General features: G+C 41.2%; 1 protein-coding gene across 1 annotated transcript in view; it reads right to left on the bottom strand.

Annotated features, from left to right (window-relative positions):
* SND1 (staphylococcal nuclease and tudor domain containing 1) overlaps positions 1–12417 on the bottom strand; it is a 429076-nt gene that overhangs the window by 371022 nt on the left and 45637 nt on the right. Inside the window, exons 4-7 of the mRNA XM_061198696.1 lie at positions 11202–11280; positions 2555–2715; positions 1682–1773; positions 901–1059 (exon numbers count right to left, since the gene is read on the bottom strand). Coding sequence (XP_061054679.1) covers positions 901–1059; positions 1682–1773; positions 2555–2715; positions 11202–11280 — 491 coding nt within the window. The remainder of the gene's footprint in view (positions 1–900; positions 1060–1681; positions 1774–2554; positions 2716–11201; positions 11281–12417) is intronic.

Here is a 12417-nt window from a genome sequence, read left to right as displayed (position 1 = left end):
CTTTTCGTAAGGGGAAAGCTGAAGAACAGGCTGAGTAAGGGATAACTTAAGTTACATTTTGCCCAGTGAATTACAATTCACATTCTACTGTGACACAGAGCCAGCCATCTGGCAGGGCTCTGGCAGACAGCTAGCACTCCAGAAGAAACAGACATGACCTTGGCACATTCCAAACCAAGCCTCCCAGCCAGCCTTCCACAACTGCCATCATGGAAGAATTCTTTAGCCAAAGAGTAACAATAGTTTATTCTGTATTGGATAGAGGTTACAATAATGAAAATCTACTTAAACTTGGGTGTTAAAAAACAAAGTCATTTCCCATCCAAGAACACCCCACCTACCAAAGTATACAACAGAGTAAAACTCCCAATAGTCAGAACCACAAGAACTTAAAGAACCTAGTTCCTACTCAAAAGCAGAGTTAGGCAGTAACTGGCTAAGGCCTGGAACAGTTTTTCCACAGACTGGTTTCCTCTTCATAGTTCTACCAAAACTCCACATAGCTAACTTCTAGACCTGCATACAAACGTCACCAATCCCATCTACAAGCTTCATCACCACTTCTCATTGATGTGGCAACCTCCCACCTTTCTTATTGGCAAGCTTTAGTACCAGCCCTTGGGAAAATATGTGCTAGAGTCCTTCCTCCCCTTATAAACCCAGTAACAACTGAGATGAGTTTTCTAAAAGTACAAAGTTGCAGATCTGTCCAATTCTATCAGGTAACTGATAACACCCTAGAAAAGGCCTCAAAATCAGTAGATGATAATCCTGCCAAGATATTTCAGTGGCTCATAAATACAGAGAGGAAGAAGAAAAGCAAACTACAGCTCTTCAAACCCCAAGTGGAACCCCCCACACACACACCCCACGTGGCCCAGTCTGCATAGGCACACTCACTGGATGAAGGATGGTACCCAGAATGTTCTGGTTGTGGCAGCTCTCCAGAATGATCTGGACATCTCTCTGAAGCAGTCGAGACTCGGTGAAAAATTTGGCTTCTGCGGCAAAAGGTTCTGGTGTTTCATTGCCATCTGCCTCCCGTCGAAAAGTTGGGCACTAAAGCAAAAGTAAGGCGAGTGGGTGACGCAGCCTAATGTGAGTGCTGGGCTCGCTCAGGCCACAGGGAACCGTCCAAAAAGCACAAACCCCACAAAGCTGAGCTTGGAAAGGTCTCAAATCAGGTCTTCCAACCCTTTTTAAAGCATACTGATAAAATGCAACTAGAAGTATCATCATCTCACACTTCTTGGTAAAGCAAACAAAACCCATGTTACCATGGGGAAAATCATCTTAATTATATCAATACTTGAAAATGACCCCTTGCCAAGAAGAGATTCACCACTGCCTCGCTTTAAATCCCTGATTATTTCTTTAATCAAAATGGGTATTTTATATTGACGAGCCACACTCAACAAACTTCAGAGCCTCCCATCCCCTCCTCTCTAGGTTTCAACAATCTCAGCACAGCCCACTCCAAACAGACCCTGAGTACTTAAAAAATAAAGTCTTATTTGATCTAATTAGAACTGTCCAACTGCAAAGTTTAAAGTACTCTAGTCAATGTTAACGGCCCATACAAGAAAGAAACCGTATATACGAAGTCCCCAAGTAGAAGAGTCTGTCACTGAACGCTTCCACGAACCCTATCACCACCCCGTAGCCCAATGTATGATCTGACCTTGATCCCTGACAGCATGACCGTGACCAGGTAGTAGTCGGGCAGGAGCAGGGCCCTGACCACACTGCCGTCCCGCACGTGCTCGATGATAGCTGCGTGACAGAACAAACGCCTTGAGTCATAGCAAAAGTCGTGCTGAGGATAAACAATGCCCAATCAAACTGCCCGGAATGCAGCTCCTCTCCCCCAAACCCCAAGAAAGCCTCCCTCCAAGAGGTGACGAAGCACCGGCACATCACGAGTGTTCACACAACAGACTCCTGCCCAAACTATTCCTGGGGGATTTGATTCAGACCAACTTCTACGTCTTTTGAACCTTCTGGGACCTCATGGCTTATACCTAAGCAACCTAGCTTACGGATAACAAAGCTTATCTGTGTACTGAGTGCCTGGCAAAAAAATAACAACAATTCAGGATTGGTAATAATTTTATTTTACTGAGTCTGTAAGTTAATACGATCTCAAAGTAGGACCGAGAACTATACAGAATGTGTGTGTGTGTGTGTGTGTGTGCGCATGCATGCACGCACATGGGCACACACATATGTGTTTAGCTATATACAGAATACACATTTCTAACTTGAAGTTTTGGGGACAGTATTCAGGTAGAGAAAACAGGAAGATCCCCCATGTGCAAAATTACCAGCAATTTACTAGCTTGTAGCCGCAAAGGACTAACCTCAGCAAAATACATCTGATGCAACCTACTGGAACTGGATTCAAGCTCCCTTCCAAAATACCAGGGTGTTGTTTTACCCTTAACAATTTCCCTTGGGTACTAAAGTAGAATTGGTTTTATTAACCTCCAGAAGCTCAAGAGCAAACAGAGAGAAATCACCCTGAGTCACATCCGTCTTTTCCCGACGGCCTCACCATTAACAGGCTTCTGGTGGTGTGAGTCCACAAAGTGCCTGGGGTTCTCAATGGTGTACTTGAGGTCCCGGAGAGTATGTGAACCGTTCCCCTCGCTCCACATTCCTTTCTTAGCTGCTTTTGCTTGCTCCTCACATTCCGAAAGCCGGTTCTGCTCGGGACTGGGACGTGAGAAATAATAAACACATGTGGTTAGTGAATTCACAACACAAATATCATGCTCATCTTTGATTCTGGGTTTCTTCAGCAACTTCTCCCCTTGAAAAGACCAAAGAGTTTGTTTCACATCTGTGGCTTCAGACCCAGGCCTATAAACAGAAATCCATCATGAGTGCACCTTCTGGATTTCAGACTTATTCCCTCAAACAAAAGATTCAATCATAACAGCATTTAATGAGAGTATCCAAAGAACACTCGTCTCGGTACTGCCATCATCAGTGATTACAAGAGAACAAGCTGGTGGCTCAGAAGGGAGCCGCTCCAGGAGGGAGAGCTTCATTTAACCACCCCAGATTCAGGAACTAGAATCCAGGCAGAGCTCAGCAGGACACAGTGCAGGGAAAGTGACTAAGAACCACCCTTACTCCCTGTTGTCTGCAGAACAGGGCTGGGGAATGCAGAACAAATACCATTACAGATAATGTCACCCCAAAACTACTTACACATTCAATAAGGCCAGCTAAGCAAAGCAATTTGAAGATGGAAGACTCCTTCATTAGACAGGAAACCAAACTACATACAAGAGCAGCCAGAAAGTCAGTAGACAGACCGGAAAAAAACCCAAAAAAACCACCCAAAACAACCAAACCCAGAAATGGCTCTGCTCTTCTCTCTCTCATACGTATCTGAGCTGAAGTGAACCTGGAAAGCCTTTCCACGATGTCAGCGCCTCATTCCATCAACAGCCATCTGCAGAAACTGAACCTCCCACCTTGATCAGTAGGGATTTTCAGCAGGGACTCCTGACCTACAATTTCTCAAGCCAGAAATCCTCAGTACTGCTCTTTCCCTCCTCCCCACAAAAAAAAAAAACAATCATCAGCTTCAGAGATCCAAAATTGCTGCCAGAATTCCACAGGGGAAAAAAAAATGTAGCTTGAGATAGAAGCAAACATTGAAACTGAGAAAAGAAGGCTTTAAATCAAGACAACTTTGGAGAAAAAAGGATTGGGACTCCAGGGGAGATATTTTGTTGAGGTGGTACAATACTGCTTTGCGCTTTTTAAAAATTCTTCATTCTGGTTGCAAACTGGATTCCAAAAAACACTGCAACAGTAATCATGCCAGCAACTGTCCTTAAGATACAACTTCGGCGTGCTTCCAAAATCAGGACCTAAGACAAATGTCGGAATTCAACAAATTCCCACATGCTCACACCCCAATTATAAGCTCTAGCCAACGACTCTTTGGAGTCAGAAAGGACCAAAGAAGTATATGGTGAATGACTTAACCACAAAGTCTATGAAGGCAGGAAGGAGGCAAATTGTACATTTTGGCCTTTGTTCCTCCCCATCATTGGTACAGTTCATGCAAAGATTTATTTAAAGCTTCTTCTACAGCTACAGCCATAATACAACAAGGATTTAATGATTTAAACAGCATCTTTAGGGAGTTCCCTGGCAGTCCAGTGGTTAGGACTCCTCACTGCCATGGCCCCAGGTTCAATCCCTGGTCAGGAAACTAAGATCCCACAAGCCGCGTGGTACAGTCAAAAACTAAAAAAAAAAAAACAAAAAAAAAAACCCAGGATTGGTTCAAGATGGCGGAGTAGAAGGACATATTCTCATTCTGTCTGGCGAGAGCACCGAAAGCACAACTAACTGCTGAACAATCATCGACAGGAAGATGCTGGAACTCACCAAAAAAGACACCCCACATCCAAAGACAAAGGAGAAGCCACAATGAGATGGTAGGAGGGGCGCAATCACAATAAAATCAAGTCCCATAACTGCTGGGTGGGTGACTCACAAACTGGAGAACACTTATACCACAGAAGTCCACCCACTGGAGTGAAGGTTCTGAGCCCCATATCAGGGTTCCCAACTTGGGGGTCCGGCAACAGGAGGAGGAATTCCTAGAGAATCAGACTTTGAAGGCCAGCGGGATTTGACTGCAGGACGTCAACAGGACTGGGGGAAACAGACTCCACTCTTAGAGGGCACACACAAGGTAGTGTGCGCATCAGTACCCAGGGGAAGGAGCAGTGACCCCATAGGAGACTGAACCAGACCTACCTGCTAGTGTTGGAGGGTCTCCTGCAGAGGTGGAGGGGTGGCTATGTCTCACCGTGAGGACAAGAACACTGGCAGCAGAAGTTCTGGGAAGTACTCCTTGGCGTGACCCCACCCAGAGTCCACCATTAGCCCCACCAAAGAGTCTGGTAGGCTCCAGTGTTGGGTTGCCTCAGCCAAACAACCAACAGGGAGGGAACCCAGCCCCACACATCAGCAGACAAGCGGATTAAAGTTTTACTGAGCTGTGCCCACCAGAGCAACAGCCAGCTCTACCCACCACCAGTCCCTCCCATCAGGAAACTTGCACAAGCCTCTGAGATAGCCTCATCCACTAGAGGACAGACAGCAGAAGCAAGAACTACAATCCTACAGCTTGTGGAACAAAAACCACATTTACAGAAAAACAGACAAGATGAAAAGGCAGAGGGCTATGTACCACATGAAGGAACAAGATAAAACCCCAGAAAAACAACTAAATGAAGTGGAGATAGGGAACCTTCCAAAAAAGAATTCAGAATAATGATAGTGAAGATGATCCAGGACCTCAGAAAAAGAATGGAGGCAAAGATCGAGAAGATGCAAGAAATGTTTAACAAAGCTCTAGAAGAATTAAAGAACAAACAGAGATGAACAATACAATAACTGAAATGAAAAATACACTAGAAGGAATCAATAGCAGAATAACTGAGGCAGAAGAATGGATAAGTGACCTGGAAGACAGAATGGTGGAATTCACTGCTGCGGAACAGAATAAAGAAAAAAGAATGAAAAGAAATGAAGGCAGCCTAAGAGACCTCTGGGACAATATTAAATGCAAAAACATCTGCATGATAGGGGTCCCAGAAGGAGAAGAGAGAGAGAAAGGACCCGAGAAAATACTTGAAGTGATTATAGTCGAAAACTTCCCTAACATGGGAAAGGAAATAGCCACCCAAGTCTGGGAAGTGCAGAGAGTCCCACACAGGATAAACCCAAGGAGAAACACGCCGAGACACACAGTAATCAAATTGGCAAAAATTAAAGACAAAGAAAAATTATTGATAGCAGCAAGGGAAAAACAACAAATAACATACACGGGAACTCCCATAAGGTTAACAGCTGATTTCTCAGCAGAAACTCTACAAGCCAGAAGGGAGTGGCAGGACATATTTAAAGGGATGAAAGGGAAGACCCTACAACCAAGATTACTCTACCCGGCAAGAATCTCATTCAGATTCGATGGACAAATCAAATCTGACAAGCAAATCAGACAAGCAAATCAGACAAGCAAATCAGACAAGCAAATCAGACAAATCAGACAAGCAAAAGCTAAGAGAATTCAGCACCACCAAACCAGCTCTACAACAAATGCCAAAGGAACTTCTCTAAGTGGGAAACACAAGAGAAGAAAAGGACCTACAAAAACAAACACAGAACAATTAAGAAAATGGTAATAGGAACATACATATCAATAATTACCTTAAACGTGAATGGATTAAATACTCCAACCAAAAGACACAGGCTTGCTGAATGGATACAAAAACAAGACCCATATATATGCTGTCTACAAGAGACCAACTTCAGACCTAGGGACACATACAGACTGAAAGTGAGGGGATGGAAAAAGATATTCCATGCAAATGGAAATCAAAAGAAAGCTGGAGTAGCAATACTCATATCAGATAAAATAGACTTTAAAATAAAGAATGTTACAAGAGACAAGGAAGGAAACTACATAATGATCAAGGGATCAATCCAAGAAGAAGATATAACAATTATAAATATATATGCATCCAACACAGGAGCACCTCAATACATAAGGCAACTGCTAACAGCTATAAAAGAGGAAATCGACAGTAACACAATAATAGTGGGGGACTTTAACACCTCACTTACACCAATGGACAGATCATCCAAACAGAAAATTAATAAGGAAACACAAGCTTTAAATGACACAATAGACCAGATAGATTTAATTGATATTTATAGGACATTCCATCCAAAAACAGCAGATTACACTTTCTTCTCAAGTGCACACGGAACATTCTCCACGATACATCACATCTTGGGTCACAAATCAAGCCTCAGTAAATTTAAGAAAATTGAAATCATATCAAGCATCTTTTCTGACCACAGTGCTATGAGATTAGAAATCAACTGCAGGGGAAAAAACGTACAAAACACAAACACATGGAGGCTAAACAATATGCTACTAAATAACCAAGAGATCACTGAAGAAATCAAAGAAGAAATAAAAAAATACCTACGGACAAATGACAATGAAAACACGACAATCCAAAACCTATGGGATGCAGCAAAAGCAGTTCTAAGAGGGAAGTTTATAGGAATACAAGCCTACCTCAAGAAGCAAGAAAAATCTCAAATAAACAATCTAACCTTACACCTAAAGGAACTAGAGAAAGAAGAACAAACAAAAGCCAAAGTTAGCAGAAAGAAAGAAATCATAAAGATCAAAGCAGAAATAAATGAAATAGAAACAAAGAAAACAATAGCAAAGACAAAAAAACAAAAAGCTGGTTCTTTGAGAAGATAAACAAAATTGATAAACCATTAGCCAGACTCATAAAGAAAAAGAGGGAGAGGACTCAAATCAATAAAATTAGAAATGAAAAAGGAGAAGTTACAACAGACACCGCAGAAATACAAAGCATCCTAAAGAGAGTACCACAAGCAACTGTATGCCAATAAAATGGACAACCTGGAAGAAATGGACAAATTTTTAGAAAGGTATAGCCTTCCAAGACTCAACCAGGAAGAAATAGAAAATATGAACACACCAATCACAAGTAATGAAATTGAAACTGTGATTAAAAATCTTCCAACAAACAAAAGTCCAAGACCAGATGGCTTCACAGGTGAATTCTATCAAACATTTAGAGAAGAGCTAACACCCATCCCTCTCAAACTCTTCCAAAAAATTGCAGAGGAAGGAATACTCCCAAACTCATTCTATGAGGCCACCATCACCCTGATACCAAAACCAGACAAAGATACTACAAAACAAGAAAATTACAGACCAATATCATTCATGAATATAGATGCAAAAATCCTCAACAAATTACTAGCAAACAGAATCCAACAACACATTAAAAGAATCATACACTATGATCAAGTGGGATATATCCCAGGGATGCAAGGATTCTTCAATATACACAAATCAATCAATGTGATACACCATATTAACAAATTGAAGAATAAAAACCATATGATCATCTCAATAGATGCAGAAATAGCTTTTGACAAAATTCAACACCCGTTTATGACAAAAACTCTCCAGAAAGTGGGCATAGAGGGAACCTAACTAACATAATAAAGGCCATATACGACAAACCCACAGCAAACATCATTGTCAATGGTGAAAAACTGAAAGCATTTCCCCTAAGATCAGGAACAAGACAAGGATGTCCACTCTCACCACTACTATTCAACATAGTTTTGGAAGTCCTAGCCACGGCAATCAGAGAAGAAAAAGAAATAAAAGGAATACAAATTGGAAAAGAAGAAGTAAAACTGTCACTGTCTGCAGATGACATGATACTATACATAGAGAATCCTAAAGATGCCACCAGAAAACTACTGGAGCTAATCAATCAATTTGGTAAAGTTGCAGGATACAAAATTAATGCACAGAAATCTCTTGCATTCCTACACACTAATGATGAAAAATCTGAAAGAGAAATTAAGAAAACACTCCCATTTACCATTGCAACAAAAAGAATAAAACACCTAGGAATAAACCTACCTAGGGAGACAAAAGACCTGTATGCAGAAAACTATAAGACACTGATGAAAGAAATCAAAGATGATACAAACATATGGAGAGATATACCATGATCTTGGATTGCAAGAATCAACACTGTGAAAATGACTACACTACCCAAAGCAATCTACAGACTCAGTGCAATCCCTATCAAATTATCAATGGCATTTTTTACAGAACTAGAACAAAAAATCTTAAAATTTGTATGGAGACACAAAAGACCCCAAATAGCCAAAGCAGTCTTGAGGGAAAAAAATGGAGCTGGAGGAATCAGACTCCCTGACTTCAGACTATACTACAAAGCTACAGTAATCAAGATAATATGGTACTGGCACAAAAACAGAAATATAGATCAATGGAACAGGATAGAAAGCCCGGAGATAAACCCATGCACCTATGGTCAACTAATCTATGACAAAGGAGGCAAGGACATACAATGGAGAAAACACAGTCTCTTCAATAAGTGGTGCTTGGGAAACTGGACAGCTACATGTAAAAGAATGATATTAGAACACTTGCACAAAAATAAACTCAAAATGGATTAGAGTTAAATGTAAGACCGGACACTATAAAACTCTTAGAGGAAAACATAGGAAGAACACTCTATGACATAAATCACAGCAAGATCTTTTTTGATCCACCTCCTAGAGTAATGGAAATAAAAGCAAAAATAAACAAAAATAAACAAATGGGACCTAATGAAACTTAAAAGCTTTTGCAAAGCAAAGGAAACTACAAATAAGACGAAAAGACAACCCTCAGAATGGGAGAAAATATTTGCAAATGAAGCAACGGACAAAGGATTAATCTCCAAAATATACAAGCAGCTCATGCAGCTCAATATCAAAAAAACAAACAACCCAATCCAAAGATGGGCAGAAGACCTAAATGGACATTTTTCCAAAGAAGACATACAGATGGCCAAGAAGCACATGTAAAGCTCCTCAACATCACTAATTATTAGAGAAATGCAAATCAAAACTACAATGAGGTATCACCTCACACCAGTTAGAATGGGCATCATCAGAAAATCTACAAACAACAAATGCTGGAGAGGGTGTGGAGAAAAGGGAACCCTCTTGCACTGCTGGTGGGAACGTAAATTGATACAGCCACTATGGAGAACAGTATGGAGGTTCCTTAAAAAACTGAAAATAGAATTACCATATGACCCAGCAAACCCATTACTGGGTGTATACCCAGAGAAAACCATAATTCAAAAAGACACATGCACCCGAATGTTCACTGCAGCACTATTTACAATAGCCAGGTCATGGAAGCAACCTAAATGCCCATCGACAGACGAATGGATAAAGAAGATGTGGTACTTATATAAAATGGAATATTAGTCAGCCATAAAAAGGAACGGAACTGGGTCGTTTGTAGAGATGTGGATGGATCTAGAGACTGTCATACAGAGTGAAGTAAGTCAGAAAGAGAAAAACAAATATCGTATATTAACGCATGTATGTGGAACCTAGAAAAATGGTACAGATGAACCAGTTTGCAGGGCAGAAATTGAGACACAGATGTAGAGAACAAACGTATAGACACCAAGGGGGGAAAGCAGCGGGGGATGGGGGTGGTGGTGTGATGAACTGGGCGATTGGGATTGACATGTATACACTGATGTGTTTAAAATGGATAACTAATAAGAACCTGCTGTATAAATAAATGAATAAAATAAAATTCAAAAATTCAAAAAAATAAATAAATAAAATAAGACTAAAAAAACAAACAAGCAGCAACAACAAAAAAACCCCAGTATCTTTAGCCTCCAAATTACTGATGTAGCTTACACTTTTCAGAGACTAAAGTGTTAATTAAAGCCAGCTGCAACCCATCCTACTGAGTGAACCTAACATGATATATGCACTATAAACCTTACATACCTAAAAATCATTTCTAACAAATTCACACTGCCATTAACAACAAATACATTTTACCTATTACTTAAGTATCTACAGATCCACAAACCAAAACAGACCTAAAAGGCTTTGGAGAGTGATAAATTTTCCCTGACCTTAAAACAGAACCACTGAGCCCCCGGTCAGTTTTGCTAACCACTGAGCCCCTGTCAGTTTTGCTAGATTCCAAGCAGCAGATTTTGCTTGGAATTTGATTTATTCACTCTGCTTTATATTACATTTACTTATTCCTTGTACCTCATATAATATCGTGCATCTACTTGTTGTTTGGTTTGTGTTCTGTCTCCCTGTTAAATTGTTAGCAGAAACTAAGTGTCTTTGTTCACTGCTATATTCACAGTGTCTAGAACACAGCCTGGCATATAGTAAATGCTCAATAAATATTTGGGGATGGATGGATAAATACTCTGGAACTCAATATCTATGGTGTAAGGCATAAGTCTACTGATTCTTATGAATATAAGAACAGCACTGCTTCGTCTCCAAGCCCGTTTTTGAATTACACACATCAAATGCCACTAATGAATGCTGAGTAACCTCCTCGCTCAGAAAAATACACACGTACACCTGGGCAGGAATACCCTAGAAGCCATGAGAACACCAGATATTACCTATTTTATGTCGGGGGCAGGAATGAAAATGAAGCAAAGCCAGTGTAGAGTCGACTCCCCCATTTCTCACCGTGGTGTGGGAGGAAGTCAGACAGAAGAGTAATGGACACTTACTTGTTCGCTCTCATGCCTTCTCTCCGGGTGGCCAAGCCCTCTGCAACCAGAGATTCTGCAATGTTTTCCCCATTGGTATCTGAGGAGGAAAAAAGAGGTGTGAATCTTGTGTTTAAATCCATCTCCAATAGCAAGAGAGCTCTAATGGGACCATTTTCACCTTTAGCTCTTCAAGGAATGATGTTGCCAGCGAACGGGACAAGGCAGCAAGGTAGGGTTGGGTTTTCCGAAAAACCTCTTCTCCCCCCAAAATGTCTAGTCTCTAGGACCCAGAGGTCTATAAATCTTCTCTGGACTAATTTTCTAGTGTATCTCCTGAGCCAAAGGCAATCTCAGGAACTCCAGGAGACTGACAAGGAAGCAAGACACATGCAGCAGCCCAGGAAAGGATAACTAACACTGACCTAAGGAGGAGAGGCCTGGCACCAAATGCAAATTCTGCCGCTTAATAGGTCTTTCAGCATCTTGATACACGTACTCATCTATAAAATGGGAAGAGTACCTGCCGAGACGGGTTCTTGTGAGAATTAAATGTGTGTAAATCGCCAAGCGCAGTGCCAAGCACACGGCAGGAATTCACACAACAGAATCAAAAGGCAGCCCCCCATCTGGACAATCAGACAGATTCACTTAGGACTGCCTACGATGTTTCACACCAGCAAGTCCAGTTCCTCTCAGGATGTCCTGTTCTCTGCTCCAAGAGGCCACCAAGACAAGCAAGCTACACCGTCTGACAAACTCTTTCTCCTGTTCTCAGAGATGCAGGGGACAACATCTCGATTTCCAATCTCACACAGCAGCCTTCAGAGCAGGCAAGAAAAATGAAGTGAAACATAAAACACAACCTGATTAGGTGCCACCTGAGCACTTGAAACATTAATTGCATTTCCATGCTATTGAAAAAGCTTTTAGGCTCTCTGTATTCTCTTAAATCTCTGCTTGTCAGCCAAAATGATAAAAGAAGACACCTATGAGGGAATCACCACATAAAAATCTTTAATATAGCAGAGAACAAGCTCCTAGATAAACTGAAACACAGCAGTCTAGCTGATAGGTAACGTCAGCATAGAATAAAATTCTCTAAGGTGTATGTATTCAGTACACTATACATAGACTTCTGCAAGCAACAACAGGTTTACATACCACCCCCAAACTCAACCTAAATGCCTTGCCATTAGCGCTGTCCAAATTTCTGAAGCAAATCATAAGCCCCTGT

Source organism: Eubalaena glacialis, chromosome 8 (assembly GCF_028564815.1).
Source record: "Eubalaena glacialis isolate mEubGla1 chromosome 8, mEubGla1.1.hap2.+ XY, whole genome shotgun sequence".
Taxonomy (NCBI): domain Eukaryota; kingdom Metazoa; phylum Chordata; class Mammalia; order Artiodactyla; family Balaenidae; genus Eubalaena; species Eubalaena glacialis.
The sequence above is the reverse complement of the archived record's forward strand: the minus strand, read 5'-3'. Positions and strand labels throughout refer to the sequence as shown.